Raw genomic sequence first — 23799 nt, 5'->3', positions numbered from 1 at the left:
TAGCCCGATAGTTTCCACATTTCAAGGTCATTTTATAAAGTACAAATTTAAAACTGTTATATATATATAGTGAATTGATTCTTTTGCCATTTAGTAGCCTTCTCCATCTTTAACATACCATAAAATCTAATTTTGATTTGATATCACCACAATTACAAGTTTTCTTTTGCTATTTGGCTATAGCTGGATTTAAAAAAAAAAAAAATCTAAGCAATCTGTTGGTTAACTTGCTCCAGTCTATTTATATTTACTTTAATTATTATTTAATTTCTATTATTTTTCTAATTTTGTCCCTCATCCCATCCAAAATTTCTTCCCTTTTTTGTATTGAGTTATTGACTTCCTATGCCATAAACTTCTTTTCCTTTGGAATGATTCACCATGTATCTATTTCTTAGCAGCTACACTTGAAATTTTACTATACATATTTAATATAATTTTAAAGTTAAACAATATCTTAACCCATTTTCTGAAATAATAAAAGCATGTCAGAACACTTTAATTTTAATCACCGTCCTCCCATTTTATAAGCTACAGTCGTTTTACAATTATATCGTAACAGTCCATGTTAATATTGCAAAAATGTTTATTGAGTTTTACATTTGTTTACAATTTTATACAAACACTTTTGATTTACATGTTTATCATTTTATTTGCTCAGTAGTTCTTCGATTTCAGATCACCTTTTGGAATCATTTTTCTTCTTGGGGATTATCCTTTTGCAGTTTCTTTAACAAAAGGCCTGATAATGATAAACTCTTTCATCTGAACATGTCTTTATTTCAGTTTTGCTTGGTACAACTTCTAAGTTTTTCTCAGAATTTTGAATGCATTATTTTACCATCTTTTGGGGACGTTGTTGCCATTAAGAAACCTACTATTTGACTGTCTTGCCTTCATTGGTGATCTTTTCCCTTTTGATTGCTTTTAAAAATCTTGTGTTTGATATCTTGCAGTTACATTATGTTCAGTTTAGGCATGAATTTTATCTGTATATGACTGGGATGTATTGTGCTTCCTGAATTTATGAATTCATGTTTTTCTAAGAAATGTGGAAAATTCTGTTATCTCTTCAAATATTGTCACTCCCGCAACCTCTCTATTCTCTCCTCCTAGTAATTCTTTATAATTCTTCCCTCCATAGCTCTCTTCTCTTTAATATTTATATTTTCCAGCACCTCATTTCTCCTCGCTGTGCATTGGATCATTTCTACAGACCTAGCTTCAGGTTTACTCATTGTCTCTTCGGCTGAGTCTAATATGGTATTCATCCAACAGGTCTGAGGTTTTTGGTTTTTGTTTTTAATTTCAAGTAACATATTTCTCACTTCTATCAGTTCCATTTGTTTACTTTTTTAGATCTGCCTGTGGTTCCATCACTCATGTATGTTGTTGATGAGATCCTGGAGAATTTAATCCGAAGTTCGTTATTTCTATAGGTTCCTTCTCATGCTTGCTAGTTTCAACTTGTGCCTGGTGATCTCTAGTCATGAAATAATATGGCTTTATCTTCATCTATGAGAATCTTGGGCCTATATCTTGCTTCTGCCAGGAGCTATAGGGTCCTACAAACTGAGGGCTACCTCAAACCTCCTGGGTAGGGTAGCATCTCAGATTCAGATTCAGCTTGTTGTTTCTGGTCTGAGACAAACTGCGTACGGCAGTGCTGTAATTGGTATCTGCCATCTAGGAAACCACAGTCCCCCTGTATGCTTAATGTAATATTCATGATTCCCAACTCAAAATGTGTTCATTTTTGTGCGGAAGGAAAAATAGAGGTATAGTTCTTGGAGATTTCCCCTCCTTTCTTTGAGTCTATTAATGCATTCAAAGGTAAATTATAGTCAGGATCTAGGTGTTTTACAGTACCCAGTCTAATGTATTTCTGGAAGCAAAAGTTTTATTTAATATATTATAACAGTTATGATATACTAACCTGAGAAAGCACATGATTTCTGGCAATTGTTTCTGATTCAAATCTCTCTGAAAAGGTTTCCTACCCCTTGATCAGAACTCAATCAGTATTTTGGAACCGAGTGTACATTAGAAAGGTCCTATAGCATGAACTTACCCAACAGATTGTTGCCCCACTTTGTAGAAATGTCTCCTGTTGTTCTATCACTAAGATAGTCATCAACCCTGACTATTCAAATTTTCCATGTCCTGATGAATACGTCATCTAGATCAAGAGGACTAAAATCTGTGAAAATAAATCACCATTCTGAACATTTTAAAAAAATAGACAATAATAATTTGTTACATGCAGCTTCCATCTAGATGCATAACTTTATTTTTGGAATCCTGAGCCACCTACAATATAAGCAGGGCTAAACAAGGCAGTTGGTGATTTCATTCTAGTCAGAAACACACCTAATAGGCATTATGGCAGCAGATCTGGCTGCTACTGTGTTAAATGCAGATGGATTGTTTGCATCTTTATTATTCATAACCGTTGGTCAGCGTTTCTTGGATGATCGGGAAGCTCTCTGTGCCTCACCCTAATCACTGAAGTAATGAAAGGAAATACCCGCAGCAATGACCACAACTGCAAATGCTGCAATCACACCTAAAAGTGAAACAAACATAAAACAAATGGAAATGGAATAAGCAAAGAGAGGCTTAACTGATCCTAGGCTCTGCAATGTAGGTAACATATGGGCATAAACAACAACAACAACAACAACAACAAAACACACACACACACACACACACACACACACACACACACACTCACACATATATATGTCCTAAAAACCAGCAAGTCTTAAAGGAAAATACAGCAAGTTAAAAAAACAGATTGCAAAGGTTAGACTGGTAATCATAAACTTCACCAATTCACAAAAATCTTAAATTTAAAAAAAGTGTCTCTCTTGCACACATGTGTGCATTCACACACATCTAAGAGAAAAATTAACACATACTTTAAAAGGTTTCTATAAATATTTATATTGACACTCTAGCTCTTTCACGCTACTTAGCTTAAGCCAAAAGGACAGCTCCAATGTGAAGTAGTTCTCAATCACTAAAATGCAAAGTCATTTGAACAGTTATTGAAAATTACAAAAACTCAGATTGTACTCTTATAAAATTTAAGAGTTAGTAACTCTAGCTTGGTAACTCATTTTTTTTCCTGATTTTTGTTAAGTTAAAACATAACAAAACTGACCAGAGTTGTCCAGACAGAAACACACATACACATACACACACACATACAATGAGTTTAGGTAACTAACTAACTTAAGTTTATCTAATGAATAAGTGACTTAGAAAAACAACTAAGCACTCTGGCTCAGTCAAAAATCTAAATGCTCATAAAGCATTTCTCCAATTGGCACTCTACTAAATGCTAGTGTATATGTATTTTGACCGGTAAGTCTGAAAAATGTGAAAGTGATTAGCACACTATCTTAGAACCTTTAAAATACTGAAGTACATTATAAATTACCAGACTTCAATTTGACTTTTTTCATGGAACACATATCAAAATCTGTAATAGCAATTCTGGGGACACCAGTTTGGAAAACATGGGCCCTACCATACTAAATAGACTTCCAAAAAGATTTTCTTCTGAAAACATGTTTTTCTTCTGAAACACCCAAAAAAATTAACAGGAAGTGTGATTTTTGGGATAATGTATTATTGGTAAATCTTTCTATCTCCAGGGCCTAGCACTTTCCATAATGCTCAATAAACATGATGTAATCTAGAACTTTTAAGTAAAGTAAAACGAAATAATTTTAAATGAAAAATCTCAAATCCCAAATACCATCTTTTCAATGTTACAAAGAAATAAAATACCTAAGTTGTGCTGAATTTTCAATACTATTGTAGTTTTAATTGGTTGTTTTGGTTGTTCATCGTCTGTGTTGTCCAATGAAGCTTCAGTATTCATAGAGGAACTCACACAAGCTGCAAGAGGACAATAATCATAAATCCTAAATAAAATAATAATTACCATTTTAAAATGAGTTTTAAAGAACAACATTATAACGAACATACACAATGAACTCCAGTTTCTTTCAACTTGACTTTTTCATAACATTGAATTTGCTCATTAATAAAAGCAGGTAAATTGTATTTCATGGACTATATGAAACTGACATAATTTTTTAAATACGTTATGTGGTTTTATAACCAAATGAAATTAGAGAGTCATAAAGCCAGTTCCAAATGACTCCCACAAGTTATAATTTGTTTACTATACAGTAGTAGAGATAAACTGATACCAAATATCAAACTATATAGGAACAGAGTAACCTTTACTCTCAATTGGGATTAACTTCTATCATTCTTATTGTTGGTTTTGGCAGTTTATAATTTCAAATAATTAGATATTAATAAAAGCCAGGATCAGGAAACTGCAGCTGATGGGCCAAACTTATAGCACATGGGCCAGACCTTATGTGCCCCACAAAGTCTAAAATATTAACTATTTGGCCCCAGAAACAGAAAAAGGTTGCTGATTTTTGATCTAATGTAAATATGAAATATACAAGCAAAATATGATCAAAAATTTGACCTTAAAACAACTCAATGTTAAGCAAGACAAGCATATTAGCTCATTTTACAGATAGAAAATAAAACCTGATGAGGTAGGTGCACATTTGAGGGCCATGGGCAGCAGGCTGACAATTCAAATACAAGTTTTCTTTCTACTTCATTATGCTGACAATAATTTGTGTGTGTTAGCCTAGCTAAATTTAATACCGATTAAAAGTGTTTGAACTGAAAACATCCTTAGAGAGCACACAGACCCCCACCCCGCCCCGTGCTAAAGAGTCTGATGGAAAATTCCACTATGTAAAACAGATGTTCAGAGGTGGCAGTAGAGTGTGGTTTGCAAGAACTCTACGGAACTATGTTTGAAAGCAACTACTTCATGTTTATCCCTTTATTTACAAAGGGGGAAAGAGAACCACACAGTAGTGAGAGACAGTAAATACTACTGTTTAAATTCAAAGCAAAAGAGCCTATTGTTTGAATTTAAAATGTCCTTATAGACATGTGTGTATCCTAATATACTAGCACAGGCCCACAAGGATGACACGTAACTTACTGAAATAGATGTCTATGGTACCAAAATGGATGAAGGAAAAAGAAAAAACTGCCTACTTTTCATCAATTTCCCATGAAGAAAAATTTGCTCATTTTCAGACATAATCCTTAGTATTTACCTCATCAGAATCAAGAGAACCACCATTCTTTTTCATCCTTTTTGAGCATATGATTAAAATATTTTAAAAACAAGCAAACATACACAAAACACTCTTTTTTCCCTACGCCCTGTATCAAATCAGTCACAAAGGCAAACAAATTTTTATTATGAACTGTCTCTAGAATATTCGGTCTCCTATATGTCCATAGCTTCTAGTTTTTTCAATGGCCAGAACACCTTAGTTCTACACTACATCAGCCCACCAGCTTCACATTTCTGCAACTTCATCTACAGGTATAAAAGTTGAATGGTCAGTGCAACTTTATTCATGCTAACACACACACACACACACACACACACACACACACACACACACACACTTTGGCTTTTCTATTAGCAAATATCACTGCTAAAAAGCTTTCTCTTTGGGCACTAAAAACCTCATATCAGATAACAAATAAACAAAAATAGTGGATGATGCATAAATTACACCTATTTGTTACAAGAATATTCTTACTTGAGTACGTGTATATAAGGAGCACAAAAATGGTTTTATTTGTCATGATATATTACTTACACATTTAATACTGACTTGTTATATGTGAAGGTCATGCTCTAGTAGGTCAAGTCCTCTGCACAAATAATTTGCTTCTATACAAAAAGACATTGCATTTCATTGCTCTGCTACTTCCATTTTAAAATATGTCATAAAAAATCCAGTTTTTTGATACCAATTCAAGGTAATTTTACAGAAGCAGAGCATTTCCCAAGGATGAAAAGGACTTGTCATAACAACTTACTTGTATTTGTTTTTGGTGGGGGCCGGTAGGCTTTTAATTCAAATCTCAGACACTATGTTATTTTACCAATATTTTAACATGTTATCTGAAATTCAAATGTAAGTAACATAATTCAACAGGAAATTAGATCTTAACCATTCCTGCAAATCAGGTAATTTTAACTTAGACAAATCCTAAATTAATCATGCTAAGAAAATAACCTTCTTAATCAACTGTCAACAAAAGAGAAAACAAGGGCCCTGACAAATGCATGCAAAGTTGTACATGTGTTCGATTTCATTCCAAGCTGTTGATAGGTAGGCAGGACTATTTAAAAAAGCTTGAAATGAAATGTTAGGACTTGAACTCTTTGGTTAGTTGTCTTCTGCATCCCTGAACACTAAATTAATGAGATTTCACCATAGTTACTGATTTAGCTTAAAAAAATACATCTTCAGTATTACATTTTCTTTATAATTAAATTATCAACGTTTAACCAAACAACAAAAATTAATTTCAACTCAGATATCAAGACAGAATTCATAAAGATGAGTTTCATCAGATTTTTAAAGGTGTGTCTCCAAATTTTTAGCATGAAGTACATCTGAATTATTAAGCTAATATCTATGACAAGATGACTAATGCATCTAAGAAATTTTAAAGCCATAGTTAACCCTCACCTTAAATGAATCATTTTGACAAACAAATTATTCTTCATCCCTTATTAAGTCATTTAAAAGTATGTTATTTTAAGATACTTACTTGGCAAAATATGTGTTTTAAACATAGCAACTACTTGGCAACTATATTATACAACAGAAATAATTAAATAATAATCAAGCAAATAATAACATCAAATACTTAGAAAATAAAGCCAGATAATTATAGCAAGTTTAACATTACTAAATGTATAGTAATTGATTTTTTAATTTTTTTAATTTAAACATATGAACTCCACTTTTTATCATTTATTTTGCATGAAAACACTAATTTCAAATATTTAGGAAAATCCATGCACACTATAAAACATTACTTTCATATTTTAACATTAATGTTTTTCATTATAATTCAGGAGAGTAATTATTTTAAAGTCTTATAATAATTCTCATTAATATCAAGCTGCATTTATGTATCTCTTTCTGTTTAGAAAGTCTTCTCCCTAATATTTTTACTAAATTCTCGTATCAACTCCAAAAGAATCTAAGGTTAATAGGACAATCCAAGCTTAACAAGGTTTAAGATTATACAGCTGTAAGTGACAGACCTGGACTCAGTCAACATCCTATCTTGGTAAAATTATGCATCTAAATTTTTCTTTATTTTTTTGCATTTTTGTAAGAGTTTATTTGAGTCAAACTAACGACATACACCAGGAAGCAAGATTTCAAATGCTCCTCAAATATTTTCAAGTAAATTAATGAATGAATGAGTAAATGAGTGAATGAATAAGTGAATAAAATTCTAAACCAATAGGATGTTTATGTAAAAGCACTTAATTTTTCTATTAAAATGCTTACATTTGTACCCTATCCCATAATTTGGGAATGCTGTTATTTTGCCATTAAAAATACACTAATTATTAAATCATTCCTTTTAATTCAACAAATATAACTCTAGACCAGTCATATTCATGGCCACAACACATTTGATGTGTGTTCAATTCCTAAAAAGCCTAGAGTTTCTTCTGTATTCAGCCTTCAAAATGAACTCAAATGTCACCTGCTCTGAGAAGCGTTCCCTGAGTCCTTCACAGCGATAGGGCCTGTGCTAAATGTTCTGATAATTTTCCATTCGTACCTCTATTATAGAACTAATCACATTGTTTTAGAATAACCCATTTCTTTGTATTTCTCACTATACTTTGAGCTTCTTGAGAGTCAGAACTACATATATGACCTCTAGAACCCTAATGCCTAATGTATAATAGGTAATCAACAAATAGTAATCAATCAATCAATCAATCACTCAGTTGAGCTTTATTTAAGATTCAAAAAAAGGGCATAGAAAAGCAGAGAAATAATTAAGAAATTAGAATTAGAAAAAGTACTTAAAAATTGTCATATTGAAATTTCATAAACACCCATGTTCAAAGGTAACCTAAAGATTTTCTACTATATCAGAAATCTCAAGATTGATAAGTGGCTATGTACTCAATATCACTAATATTTGCAAATAATTACTTTTATCACATAATTTTAAATGTTTCAGGAAAACTGTCATACTCATACACATTTATTTATAGACATGTTTTCATACCCTGCTCTCACTAGAAACAAAAACAAATCAAAAAACAAAACAAAAAAGAACAGCCCTTCAAAATGTAAGGTCAAATGTGAAAGTGATGGGTAAGGGAAGAAAATGTGTTATACATTTAGATAGTATGGCAAATCTATGCTCTATAAAAACACTCTTGATCTAATTTTTGGAACTGACCATATCAGCTTAGTATCCCAATTATATGAAGGGGAGAAGAAAATAAAGGCAAATCCTATAAAGAAGATATTTAATAAAGTATTTAAAAAAATTTTGTGATATCATACTTAACCAAATAATTAATCTAAGATAATGGATTTTGAGAAAACTTCTCTTATAATAAAAGAAATGACCTTAAAATTATGTATTTCCACCCATTTAAGAATAAACTTGCTTTATGAAGATGTACTTTGTAGATTGGAAAAACCTGAAGTATCTTAAATTTTGGTACAGTTTTCCAGGAAAACACTGACTGCATGTAGAAATAAAACAGACACATTTTTAAATGCCTCCCAAGTGTCGAATAGAACCACCTTTAGGAAAATCGAAAGACATGGTATTTAAACTAGGAGTCTCAGGTAACCTTAGCAGTAGTTTAATCAGGTTCCTAAATAACATCACATAATTACCTGTGTTGATTTCCTCTGCAATTTCCAAATCTTCAATTTGAATCCTATGATCTAACATCTCTATAAAATGGTCTCTGATTTCTTCAGCTGACTCATCGCCAAATTTATAATCACATAACATTACAGTGGATCCCGGAATGGGGACAAAAACTCGGTGAGGGAGGATGTGAAACTCATTTTCAGAATCTAAAAGGAGAAAAAACATTATCAATATTTAGATAGGTCTGTCACTGGTATCAATGATCTATATAAGTATATGAAAGCATCATATACCAATAGTAATAAAATCTAAAAGGTATTTTCATTTTCTAATTGATCTGGCACAAAATTGCTCTTACTGAATCCTGCTTCACCTCAACAGCCCTGGCAAGGGACCTAAAAGATAATCCCATGAAACAGAAACTTGTGACTGCCTTCATTGTGAGGACATTGTCGATTATATGTGCTTGTATTATCCACTGTCCTATACTATCTACGGAATATTTACAGTAGGAGAAAATTTTTTCCCTGGTCTCAGAAATTGTTGTTCTCCTTGTTTGCTTTAACTTTACAAGTACTGAATTTTGTAAATAAGTTTTTCCCTTCTCTATGCAAGTTTGGAGCCAAATTAGTGGCCCAGCTACATCAAGTCTATAGGACGTAATAGCATACATTTTTGTAGTGTATGTACAAAACAATCTCATCACTGACTTTACCTTACTCGATGCTACTCAGCCCCAATATCAAGCATGTGTAGGACATCAAGATGTACGTGTTGTATACTCACCTCCCTACCAACGCCATCTTGCTATCTTTTCATTTTCCCTTTACCCGTTCTTATTACTAATATTTATTATTCTGGTCATTAAGTTCTGAGTTACTCTTATGACCTATTATATGCTCTGCATAATTAATAATGCATGCACAGTCTGTCTTCCAAATAGGATTATAGGCTTCTTGAGGAAAGAAATCTGGTCATGGATTTGTGTGTATCATATTGCCTTCAACAGAGTAAATGCTTAATGAGTATCTGATAATTAGACATACAAAATGCTGTAAACTAGAATTAATATTTCTGGGGCAACATTATGCTACATATTGTCATAAACAGCGTTAAGTAATTTTTAGAAAAATAATCTGGACCTAAATAAATAATGAATAACGATGTTTCATTCTTCTTTGAATACTCAAAGTAAAATACATTTCGCTCAATCTCTAACGTAGTCACTGTTCCACATAAATACAATTATTGTTTGGTTCAACACCATGATCTAATGAACTATCAACAAAGATAAAGACTTTGTGTATTCAACAACATGGATGGACCTACAGGGTATTATGCTAAGTGAAATAAGTCAGACAGAGAAAGACAAATATCATCTGATCTCACATATATGTAGACTCCAAAGAACAAAATAAAGGATAAAGCAAAACAGAAACAGACTCAGATACAGAGAACAAATTGATGGTTGCCAGATGGGAGGGGTGTTGGGGCTTGGGTGAAAAAGGGGAAGGGATTAAGAAGTACAAATTGGTAGTTACAAAATAGTCACGAGGCTGCAAAATACAGCATAGAGAATATAGTCAATAATGTTGCAACAACTATGTATGGTGCCAGGTGGGTATTAATCGGTGGGATCACTTTGTAAATTATATAAACATCTAACTACTATGCTGTATACCTGAAATTAATACTGAATGTCAAATGTAATTGAAAAAAAAATCAATCAATGAATCAATAAATAAAAACAACAACAAAAAATAAAGATTTTTGTGTAAAGAACAACTCTTTTAGCAATGGATATGATTTAAAAAGCTACCAATGTATAGACCAAGTAGAAAAATAGGGCTCACTTTGATAAGTAACCTACACTTCCTTGTCAAGAAACTAGTGGTAGCTTTATATAACCACAAACAGAAGATGAAGAATGTCTTAAGTGTCACAGGAAATGCAATGACTTAAATTATGTATTCCTGCCAGATTCTGCTTATTTCCTTGTTTTCTTAACTGGAAGAATAATTCTACTCTTTGACCAGAGTGCCTCCTAGCTGTAAACTCATATTACTGCAATTTGTACTGTAGCACGTAAATTGTCCACACATTGAAATTAGGAACCACCACTTACTGAGGGCTTGACTTACCAACTTGTATTAGGGGCTTTAAAAATACCATCTTACTTAATCTCACAGCTTCAAAAAGCAGCTACTGTAACCTGTTTTCCACGTAATATAATGGGTGCTTAGATTGGATGAATCATTTGCCTGAAGTCATTCCACTAGTGTCAAAGTAGACAAAGAACCGAAGAACTTCAATCTTTGTTCTTTCTACCAAACTACAGCCTCATCTCTTCCCATTGGCATCAAAAGCCACTCAATTACAGCGAAAAATATTTTTTCATTTTTGAAAAATTTGGGCTTAGGTGATAAACATTAACTTCTACGATATCAAATTTAATGTGCAACTATCACTACTGCTATCAGAAGTAATTCATTTTACTGATGGGACATCATAAAATTTCAAAATACTAATATATATAAAATAATACCAGGACAGTTATATAATACCATTTTTACGAAGCATTTTAAAATGGAATCGAATATGTAACTAATGTGTTAGTATGTAATGTGACAAGGTACATATTTGGTATTAATGGTGGATATAGCCTCATGTCATTGAAAATCCTAAAATTCACAGTTCAGTTGTAACTGTACTGTTGCTCAGAAAGTAAAGGAATATTTAACACCACAAGAGCTCTATTACACACAAAGTCAAGTAGCAAAAACAAAGCCACAATGAGATGACGCTGCTAGGCTGACTGGGTGGCTAAGGGGCCAGGTTTCACATAGTTGGCAAAACAAAAATCTCAACCCAATTGCTGCATGTAAGATTCCAATTCATGTCTCAGCAAAACTATACATTATTAGTGGGCAGAACTTCAGGGTTATTTGTTATTATAAGATCTTCACAAACATTTTTGAAGGTGACAACTGAAACATTATCATTCAATGAGAAAAGTAAAAGATGACATATTGTTATAAAAGATAGCTACAGGTAGTTATAAAAGGTGACAGCTATTTTATCTTGACACCATATCAATTGATCACATACAAAAAAAGTACTTAATTTTATACTCATAACTTTTTTTTCTGGAATTTCATTCAAAAGCAGATCCTCAAAAAGTATTTCACAACGATCAGCAACTGTATTCAATATATCCCTCTTCACTGCCTGTGGAAAAACAAAACAAATTACCGTAAGAAATGAAATCTGTTACTTTAGATTTGTATTATTTTATTACCAAAAAACCCTCACATAATTGGTTTCCCTGTATAATCATGTCCACTAAAATAACTGGTACATCATTCCTTTTTAAAAATGTACATTTATTTAACATGCTGATGAAAACATTAATAGTTTAAAAGCAAAATTGCCTACCTCATCTAAATAGTAAATTAAAACCAAATGAATTAATGAACTTTTACATGTAAACAAATAATGCTAGTGTTCCAAATTAGGAAATGTATAACTATCACAAAAGTGCCAGTCATCATTTTTGAAATTTCTGAATTATATTGATTATAGATCACTACCTAATAATTGTGCCTTGAATACTTTTCCTGTTATTTAAAAGTGCAATTTCCCTCAGAAAAAATGATTTCAAACGTACTAATATGTCATAACCGTGGAACACTTAATAAACACGTGTAATCATCTTTTCAAAAAAGGCATAAAATACATATGAAAATTTGAGGACCAATTTCATGGTATAATTGGACTGCACAACAGATTGGGCCTTTATTAGTTAATATCAAATTAATAATTCTGAAATCTGAGATTGAAAAAGATAAAATTTTAGGATTTTTGAACGTTTCGCTAACTTGCTTCTGTTTTTCATATACCAGCCAATCCTTTTGTACCTGCACTGCGTCTTTCACCTTGGGTTTATTGCTATGAATGAAAGCTCTGCATTTCACAGTGCCCTTAAGGTTTACAGAGCCGCTGCAGATCTGGACTGTGGCTGTGGATCTGTGGTCGGAATTCAGAAGCTGAAAGACAAAAATCAGTTTCAGTTCCCATGCCCAATATTACATCATTGCTAATTACATGAACTATATTATTAACTATATAAGACATTTAAACATTATAGAAGCCATTTCATAAAGTGGGAAGGAAGTTTTTACTGAACCAAGTGTTTGAAAATATTCACCATAAATGATCAAAAAGTCTTCATCTTTCTCTTATTCTAAGAGCCACAAGTTGGCCTGTGTGTCCAGTAATCAGACCCTGTATTCAGGGTGATCATCAGGTGCCCAACTGCACCCATCTTTTCAGTCTTTCTGCCTTGAACAGGTGGTTCTGACTATTAAAGATCTTCCAATGGATGCTCAACATGTTTAACTAGCATTTGTCTCTCCCATGATCTTATACAGTTCTAAGAGGTAAACTTAGCAAACATATTATTCAACCAATACAAATAGCTTTCATCTTTATGGTTTGCCCACACAGAAATCATTAATCATACTTAGTATCTCCACAACCCCACTGAGCCAGAATTAGCATCTTTACAAACTGAATATATAATAAAAGGGGGAAGAGCTCTGATGAGTTAAGGGTTATTCCCCAAATCCCTCTTTACCAAGCAAGGACAGACATACAGGCAGAAATGTCTACAAGATGTACCTTGTTGCATTAGTTACAATGTAAGTAATGTAACACATTAGTTACTTACTCTATTCCATTTAAAAATGTTTCCTAAAAATGGTATTATGTAACTGTCCTGGTATTATTTTCCATTGAGTTACTATTTTGAAATTTTTGCTGATGTCCTGTCAGTAAAATGAATTACTTCTAATAGCAGTTGTAATAGTTACACATTAAATTTGATATATTAGAAGTTAATGTTTATCACAAATGTTGCATACACAAAATCTTTATCTTTGTTGATAGTTCATTAGAATCATGGTGTTGAACCAAACAATGATTATATTTATGTGGACCAGTGACTATGTTAGAGATTGAGGGAAATGTATTTTACTTTGAGTATTCAAAGAAGAATGAAACATCGTTATTCATTATTTATTTAGGTCCCGATTATTTTTTCTAAAAATCGCTTAATGCTATTTATGACAATACATAGCACTATATATTATTTTGTGAGTATTTTGAATGTAGTCTGAAATTAAACATAACTACATCTAAATTTTTTCTTACTAATACAACCATCTAAAGTGCCAATATGCAATCAATATATTCACTAAAAATATATTATTTGCAGAATACTCAACTATTAAAATGAAAAGATGTATAAGTAAGACATGCTGGTAGGAGTTTGAAGGTATGCAATATAAGATTTGCACACAAAAAACTGGAATACAAAGCAACATGTGATAAACATGGTAAAATTACAAACAATGTATAGACACTCATTTACTTATACACTCTCAACTCATAGACTGAAAGTAATGTTATATGCTCCACGACAGGAAAAAAAGCAAGTCAAGCAAGCCTGTACCAGAAAATGATATCAGTGGTTATAAGCTGTCATTTTTATCTCAGAGTCCCATTTTTCTTCAGTTTAAGTTCATTCTTGGTTTTGAGATGTTTCACAGACATGTTTAACCTCATCATTTTAATAAGTGCCAAAACAAGGAGAGCACTGAAACATTGAAAGTACTACTAGAGGCCTATAAAATCACAATAGAAATAAAAATCATGATTAAAAAAAAAATGGACACAAAAAAATATGTGCTAAGTACACCTGGAATAAACCATTCTACAATAGGATCAACTCTGAAGAACAAAACTAAACCATCCAACTTGTGAACAGAGCTAACTGTGTGTGTGTGTGTGTGTGTGTGTGTGTGTGCGCGCAACGAAGAACAATCAGGAAGTGATGAGGAAAATGGTGAAGAAATCGATTGACTTCAATATGGAGCACGGATAGTTAATATAATTCAGGCAAAGGCTACTTTGTTTAAAGAATTGAAACTTACAATCGAGATCTTACTGGTAAAAAAATCTGTGATAGACCAAATAGTTCAAAAGGTTTCAGGTCTGTTCAAAATATGTCTATCATCAAACCAAGCAGCAGAGTGACAATGCTAATACTTTACCTGGAATAAGCTTCCTATGATACTTGTAGAGATCATTAATACAACCACCGTGGGGATGAGGAGGAGCAATGGAGTCCCCTCATCCACTACGCAGAACTGTACTATAGGTGAGACCATTGCATTTTGGAAAATAATGCCCTACTTTACATATTTAATATCCAAGTTATAATACACACTTTGTAGTACACAATACATTTATGACATATATATGATACAAGTTAGGGCATTGTCTGCCAAAATGGACTAGACTCTATAAAAAATTACATACACACACACACCAAGGAGAAGAGTTTTTAAACGATATTAATATAAGGACTGGCTCATTCGTTTTGGTGGAAATATATCTGAATTCTACAAATGTCAACTCCTCCTGGTTTCTTTGGATTTAGGAACAAACTGGCTTACGAAAAGCCACTGGGAAACTAACTTGTTCATAAGTGGAAGAAATTCTATGATAGTGGTAATGGTATTTTCGAAAAGGAAAGATCCCTCTGGTTATGGTGACCAAAAAAACCTTACAGAAGTACTAGCATTTGGGCTAGATCTTAATGTCCACATAAGATTCTGACAGTCTGGATGACAGAGAAAAGATGGCACTGGCAAGACACATGGCTCAAGAAATACACAGAATTTTAAAGGCATAGAAAGCATATTTCTAGAATAGTAAATTAGAAAATAATGAAAACACACTCTAAGGCTATGAAGAGCCTTGAAGTACACTTTTCTAACTAGTCAATATAGAACAATTAAGGAATTTTAAGGAAGGAGAATAACACAATCAGTGTTTGACCCTTATACACACTCAATAAATATTTTTTGAAAAAAAACCAGTAAGTAAATGAACAAGTCAATGAATGCAAACTGCAATTCTGAAAGAATAATCTGAAGTTATATGCAGGATAGATTAGAAATATGGAAGCTATACCAAGATATATACAAACAAAGGTATCAGGATTTTCCGAGAAAGAATCACTTTGGACAAGAATGAGTAGATGGAGAGAGATTTACTTGAAATAATGTAGGTAAAATAATGTTGTAAGGTTAATGGCAGTGGGACTATAACAAAAATAAAAGATGAGCTTAACACCGCAAAGAAAAAAAATCAATAAAACTTGATGGAAGCTAAGTGGGAGGAAAGTAGCATCAAATACTTATTGACTGCTTATATACTGGTCATTTTAAAGTTTCCAGCTGGCTGATCAGTGGAATGATTGACAAAAATATACTACACTATAAAATATTGAACATCATCACAATAAATTATCTCTTATGATATTATTGTCCACTCTTCTGTAGATAGTTCCACTCTACACATCTACCAATTGCAGTTTTATCACTAAAAAAATTTTAACAGAATTGTTTCATAAACAAAGAGGTCATGTAAGCATACAGTGAAAAGCATATAGGTAGAAGAATAGCCTTAACACAAAGGACAGTTCTAAAATCAAAAGGAAGTAGAAAAAGATTAAAAATACTTTTAAGGTATTGAGAAGACAAATTGAGAACTCATGTTGAGTGGCATAAACTCAATGACAATTTAGTAATGCTCTACTGCTAAACAGAGAAGAACAAGAAATTAAAACATCCTCAGAAGTTTATTTCATTCGTTAAAAAAATATACAAGTCCTGGTAATACTTCTGTTTACATTTCCAGTATAATATTGGAAGGAAAAGTTTTCTAGTCTGTTCTCAAGGATCGTTTCAAGGAGGGTAAAATCAAAAGCGTGCATACTTTTAGGAATAGTTAGTGGCTTTAACTTTTTATTCTTTAAGATATCCAACTTTTAATTTCTCAAGAGATGTGTAACTTAAAATAACCATATAAAAATATAAAACTTGTTAATACTGTGTGATTTATCAAATCAGAGGAAATATAAATCTACTTCAAATGAAGTATATGACAAATCTTGGCACACCTGTGCACACATCTTTTACTTTTAAAGTGCTAAGAATTACTACTTTGCCCACAAAACATACAACCCAAAATATTATACACACACATTCATAAATGTATGCATATGCGCACACGTATGTATCCATGCATACAAAAACTTTTTAATTGTTATCTACTTTATGTTAAATTTTAATAGCCTTGGGCCAAAAGACCTGAAATGTTTTAAAATAGTATTTCTTGGGAATAACTTTCCTAGAACTAGACATTTTTTTAACAGTCTCTTATATCTCTAAAATTCTTTGCCTCTTAATTATAAACATAAAAATAGAAACAATTTAATTATTGTTATTCTAAAAAATAATGTATTTTAGATAAGTAGGATTTAAAAATATTTACCAATTGCGTCAGCACTGTGACATCAAAAGGATGACTAGTCACTTGAGCATTTCCTCGAGATTTTTTCTGGAAAAAGATTAAAAAACTAGATTGAGATTGAAGTGGAACATACAATTCAAGAACTACTCTATGTATACTAAGTAACTTAGAGGAAAAAGAGTCTTATTATTTGTTTTATTTTAGATTTTTCTATAGACATGTGACTGAATATTCTGTATCAGTAATGTGTACTCTTAGAAGTCATTAATTCCCTACTTTTATTACTTTAAAGATTGGCAAACTATGGTTTATGGGTCAAATCCAGACTACCATCAGTCTTTATAAATAAAGTTTTACTGGAACACAACCAAGATCACCCATTTACATACTGTTTGTGGCTGTTTTCATGCTACAACATCAGCTAAATAGTTGCAAGAGACCACATGGCTTGCAAAGTCTAAAATATTTCCCATTTGGTTTTTTAAATAAAGTTCGCTCACCCTTGCTCTAAAAGGAGAGATCATCAGTGTTTCTCTTCAGATCAAAGCTAATTTAGAAGCCCGTATAGACCCATAAAATGGCCAAACTCAGTCTTTACACTGCTATCAGGGCAGAACACATGCCTTTTAGTTTTAAGTAAGCAGTTTACAATTTGGAAATTAGATGGAATTTAGATGGCATTCTCTTTTTCAGGTTTCAGTATTCCAACTATTTCAGAAATAATCTTGTATCATTTTCTGAGAAAAACATTTGCCCTTTACTTTAAAAGACCTTAGGAATAAGAAGTGCATGAAAACTGTTTTCATGAAGGCAAGAACCAAAGAACTAAAGAAAAGTCATCTTTTATTTTTCCTAAAGCACAATTTCTTAAGTAAGATGATTTTCTCTTAACTCACCTGTCCTTCTAGTAGATCACAATCTTCAGCTTTAACTTGGCCATTAATCAAGTAAACACTGTTCTCTATTTGCTTGGCCCAACGTGCAAGTCCATTCTTAAAAGAAACACAACATGGATAACTTTCAGATACAAAAGCATCTCAATTAAACTCCTTAGAGTCTACTTTTCCACCTAATACACTAAAATAGTAAAAATCTCTAAGTATCAGTAATGTGGTATTTAATCTCAGTCTTCTCATAAACAACAAAAAAGTGTAGCCCCAATTTTTGGAAACTCACCCATATTTAATAATAGTTTTTCTAGCCTTTATCCCAAACTAACATTCATAGCACAGACTTAGGAGGCTTAATAACTACATGACCGTAGTCGAATAAGATTCAGTAATTCCCATTATCTTTAAAAAATGTGAAAAAGAGAAAGAGCCTCAAACAAATATATAATACAGTAATGAGAAAAAGATAGCAATTTCCATTTACCTCCTTCAACAGGAGCAAAGATAAATCAGATATGAACAAAAGAATAGCATAGAAATTTTAAAAAGGAACTGGAAAAGGAAAAATAAAACTAAAGACCAAGAGAAAGTAAAAAGACCAAACTGTATCTTCTTACATAATTATATTTTACATAACTATATTTAATAAGTGTATATAACATCGTGGTAATTAAATATTTATGGAGCACCTATTATGCTAAATATATTAGTATTATGACATTGTCCCACCTCTAAATTTCTAATCTGGCTGAAGCACATTACCTATTTCACAATCAGTAAAGAAAATTCATTTTACCCTGATACCTTTGTATTTTTCTCCAGAGTATAGCTTGCAGAAGTAGTAGACAGTGGGATGTGAATGTTAATATGAACTGTACACTCTAAAGAAAGCCAGGAAGTTAATAGTCCACTTTGATACTTCCAATCTGCTGGTTTTGCTGAACTCTTCAGCAGCGAGGAAAGGAGAAAAAAATGTAAAACGTGTGATACAGGTAAAATACATGAATCAATAAAACATAATATATACAACCTAATACCTCACACAAACTGATAGCTAACAATTTGGCCTTTCATCAAAGGGCAAAAGGTTAGAACTCAATAAAAATAAAGCATGCATGTAAGTTCAGTCATGTTCAGGATACTGAACTTAGCAACTCCCTTTCCCAGCCGTAGGCTGAAAAAGGATCACGTGGTCCATGATTAGAATTGACATGTCCTCTGGTCCTCTAGTTCGTATCTGTAGCTTCCGATATGAAGCAAATAATCCCCGAGTGATTACCAGATGTTCTCCTTTCTGTCCTATCCTTGCTAACAGAATACAGCCAAGTTACTTTTTCACCTTGCTTTTAGACACCTTAGTAAAAGGTTAGTATGGATTCAGCAGATATAGTAGCTTGCTTACTAGGCACTGTAGTTACCAAAGCCCACACAGTTTTACTAGCAGCCTCTCAAACATAGTACTAAACACATAAATAAGGCAGGGGGAGCTTAACAAAAATATTTTAACAATTTAAAAAACCCATAAATTTTCCTTGCCTGTAATGAAATTAACCATATTTTAAAAAAAAATACTATAGGTGGTTGTGAACATCAATAGCAAGCGATAGCATTGAAAACTATTAAACCTAAATAAAGAATTGAATTTATATTTTAAAAATAGTTTGCAACACAGAAAAATCTTTAAGGAGCAATCTTTTTCTTACCTTTGGATCGTGGATATCGTAAGTTCGACAAAGTATTCTTTAACAATTAAGGATAGAAATGACCAAAAAAGAATTCTTGATAATCAAAAAAAAATAAACAATCACAAACAAAAATAAAGTGCATGCATCCAAGAGTTTTTACCAAATCATACCACACTTTATGCAAAGTTATGTACACACGTATGTCTTTGTACAAATACATGTTTGTATAAACTGCTCTGACCACAGTACTTGTGGTGCTTTAAACTATTTCCCACTGCTTATAAATCCTGCTAATCACAATAGAATGAAAGTACCTGTAAAACTTTTCTCAAATATACATCCTCTATAATAACAGGAATGCTGTTTTGAATAGAGTCAAGCCTGAGAATGTTTATTGGGTCAAAGGTTGTGTACATATAACACTCTACTTAAAAACCAAAGAAGTTAAAAGCCCAGCTTCTGCAGGAATGGTCACTTTTTGAATTTTGTCTTCTGCAAGTCCTAATTCACTGGACACTTGTATTGCTTCATTCCCCCAGAGAGGCTGCTTCTTGCTCGGGAAGCACTCTTGCCCTTGCAAGATGTAGAGGAAAGAAGCTAAGGAGGCCTTATAACAGGCTTTTAGTGTCACTTGATCTTGGCCAAGACATAAAAAGTTCTTGGCTGTCCTAACCGTCCAGCTCAGTGCACCTGTGCTTTGCATTGAATATTTTATCTAGAGCAGTTGGAGGTAAAAATTTAACATAATAAAAATATTACTTTGCCTGTCAGTTAGGTGTCTCCTTTTCTGTACGGGACCGATTGTGCTTCAATGTACAGGGGTTGGTGGCTAATAAAGAGTTCAGAATTCCCAGTCCTTGCCACCTTTCTCAAACTGTTTTCAAACCTTGACACAGGATTAACAACCATTATTACTATTGGGTTGGTGCAAAAGTAATTGCAGTTTAAAATAAAAACTGCAAAAACTGCAATTACTTGTGTACCAACCTAATATTATTGGCAGTCCTCATTATGTGTTATTTACAGAAAAACTTACAAACGATCCCTATTTTTTTAAATGATTTTTAAATAAATGTTAGGGGAAAAAACTTGCAGGAACATTATTTTGGTATTGTATGCTTTAAAACATAAACACTTAAATAAAAGATACTTTTTTGTAGAAGAGCAAATGTGAAGCGTCACTCGTTCTGAGACTTCCTCCTCTGTGAAATTCCACAGTCTCTTTTTACTCATAGATTTTTCCACAGCAAATACTAGCTGAAAGAGAGGAAAACACACACCAACTGAATGCAAAATTTAACAAGAAAAGTGAGTGCACAAAAGGACAATTATAATATCTTGAAGCCTCCATTTAGCTTTAAAATTCCATGATTCTATCATTAAATTTTTCTTCAAAAGAAAGAGTAAAACTAATTATTAACCACTTGCATCTCATTTTTAGGGAAATATAGAAATTGGGTTTTAAATGGAAAAATATAATTCACTGTCATTAAGAATCAACTAGACATGAAAAATTAATTTTGGGCAATTAACATTTGGGTGAAGTATAGAATAAACACTTTATTTTAATTAGAATGAGAAATGACAAGTGATTTTTAACTTACAAAATTTGAGCAGTCACCCATTTAATATTTAAAGCCACAAAAGATATAAGGAAATATATCAGAACACATAAAATACAGTAACAACATAAAAGTGAAAAAAATCAGAAACAGTGACATAAATGTATGCCAGAAAAAGAATTATACTTGATATGGGGAGAGGAGCCATAAATTTGGCTCTAAGCTTTCTAACAATAATGTGCACAGAGAAACCCAATCTGTTACCTAATTCGTATGGCCCTTAAAGCTGAAAACAAACAACTGATCAGACGAGGCACAACTTTCCTCCTAACGATATCAAAAGGAATTTCTTCAAAGACAGTATTATGTAATATAGCAAAGTTCTTAGCAACGACCTTATGGGAGACACTGACAAGTTTTATAAGGTTATTTCTCATCATGTCCCTCAATGCAGGACAAGGGAAACAAAGTCAGATAATTAAAACTCAATAATTAATATAGCATTTCTAAAGTCTTACGTGCTTCTATAAAGTCTTATGTGCTTCTTAGCAATGAAAGATACAAAAGCAAAGGAAGGAGGACCTGACTGTACCTCTCTAGCACTGAGCCCATATTCACCCCATTCAATCCAGCACCAACCACAAAAAGATGCACAACCAATGCTATTAAATATGCAAAGATTTAGATTACATGTCAAAATATCAAGGAGGATGAACAGCTGTGAAATGTACATTTATTTAAATGGAAAAGATGGCAGAAGGTTGAATAACTTGCCAAGGGAGGGGAATATCCCCATTTTCTTCCCTTGGTACAAATATCAAAGTTTGACGATGGGATGTTTGATAGGAAAGGTTATAGAGCTGGAAGAAGCTGCAGCATCTGGGATTCTTTGCTGCACACTTTTTTTTTTTATCCTTTACAGTTTTATTTATTACAGAAATCGGCAGATTATGACTCATGGACCAACTCTGGCCCACTGCCTATTTTTGTAAATACATTTTTATTGGAATACAGCCATGCCATGTCCATTTGTCTAAGTATTGCCCATGGCTGCTTTGGCATGGCAGTGGCAGAGTTGAGTAGTTGAAACATAGACCACAGAGCCTGCAAAGTCAAAAATATTTACTCTCAGGTCCTTTATAGATAGTGTTTGATTTGTTGGTCCACTGTCTATTATACTAATCTACAAAAAGGTGGAAGATAAGCAGACCGATCTCTTTTAAAACAGTGTGCTGCACACTTTTTTATTAGAAAAAGTTTTGTTTTTTTTTAAGATTCTGCGGGGTTTTGCACTTCTTAAGAAGGGTCATCCTCTCTCTTGAGGTGGGAAATAACTTTTTAAAGGCTCACTTTAGTACTCTTTTGAGTACTAAAAGAGATGCAAGCTGACTGTAGAGTTTGCTTTAGGTTTGGGCCTAAGGGAAAACTTCATACTTATTTCTAGGCTATGTTACCCAATTCAGTGGTGTAGAAATAAAACAAACAAACAAAAATGGGATTCATGATACTCTGTCCAGGACTAAGTATCTGATTGTTGTTACTTTATGTTTTACTCTCAGAATCTTGAGAGAATTGAACAGTGAAGAATTGCAAAACCTATTCCTTTCATATTATAGCAATCAGTTGGAACTAAATGGAAGGTCCAGCAGAATAATGCTATTGTACAATCAGTTAAATCATTATAACTTGTTTCATAATAGTAAAAAATGATCTATAAAGACTATTTAAAAATAGCTAACTTTGACTGAAAAATACAAATATTGGCATTTATTACACATAATATGCCAAGCAACCAAGTGGAAAAAGCTATTTCAATATAATCTCAGTATAAAGAATTACACAACACTAGTCTAATTATGCCTAGGATTATTATACATGTGTATGATCAAATAAATAAGATATATCTTTGATCATATTAAGAATTTTGATATTTCAGACTTACTCTGTGCAGGGCATTTTGAAAATCATTTTCCATTTCTAAAGTTGTAATAATAAATACTCCAAGAACTACAAGTCCCCCTGGTAGCATTCTGGATACCTGAAAAATAGAAATACCGTATTAGCTACCATAAGCATTTGGCATTATATGTGATCCTTTGTGTTTGAGAAGCTAAATATTAAATCAGCGAATGCCTACTGAGTACCAACTACATGCACAGCACTGGGGCAGGGGCTTTGAAAAACTGGTTAAAATACTGAGAAATGGATGACAATCAAGATGCATGTAATGTGATTATATACAAAGTCTTCCTAGAGTGTCCTGAACTTTTTACCTTAAAATTACCTTATAAATAAAACCATTTAATAATGACACCCTTTAGCTACATCAATAAATAAACCCCTATTTCATGAGATCAAAGACTGAAATATCTTCTGAAATTTTTTTCAGTGGCTTCCACTATCAGCTACACAAAATATCAATTTTGCCTTAGACTAGTATTTCCAAAAATCTGGCTAATCTGATTCTCAGTCTCACTTGCCACT

General features: G+C 32.6%; 1 protein-coding gene across 5 annotated transcripts in view; it reads right to left on the bottom strand.

Annotated features, from left to right (window-relative positions):
- Positions 1-2267: 2267 nt before the first annotated feature.
- ODR4 (odr-4 GPCR localization factor homolog) overlaps positions 2268-23799 on the bottom strand; it is a 29448-nt gene continuing 7916 nt past the window's right edge. For all 5 annotated transcript variants that reach the window (XM_074322248.2, XM_074322250.2, XM_074322247.2 and 2 more), the window contains exons 5-15: positions 23258-23353; positions 20904-21010; positions 19772-19808; positions 18873-19013; positions 18075-18170; positions 17200-17265; positions 12714-12842; positions 11936-12024; positions 8817-9004; positions 3799-3909; positions 2268-2566 (exon numbers count right to left, since the gene is read on the bottom strand). In XM_074322248.2, coding sequence (XP_074178349.2) covers positions 2499-2566; positions 3799-3909; positions 8817-9004; positions 11936-12024; positions 12714-12842; positions 17200-17265; positions 18075-18170; positions 18873-19013; positions 19772-19808; positions 20904-21010; positions 23258-23353 — 1128 coding nt within the window. In that variant the 3' untranslated portion in view covers positions 2268-2498. The remainder of the gene's footprint in view (positions 2567-3798; positions 3910-8816; positions 9005-11935; positions 12025-12713; positions 12843-17199; positions 17266-18074; positions 18171-18872; positions 19014-19771; positions 19809-20903; positions 21011-23257; positions 23354-23799) is intronic.

This window comes from Rhinolophus sinicus, chromosome 11 (genome assembly GCF_057876585.1).
Source record: "Rhinolophus sinicus isolate RSI-liver-muscle chromosome 11, RSI-T2T, whole genome shotgun sequence".
NCBI lineage: Eukaryota > Metazoa > Chordata > Mammalia > Chiroptera > Rhinolophidae > Rhinolophus > Rhinolophus sinicus.
This window is presented reverse-complemented; position numbering and strand designations above follow the sequence as displayed.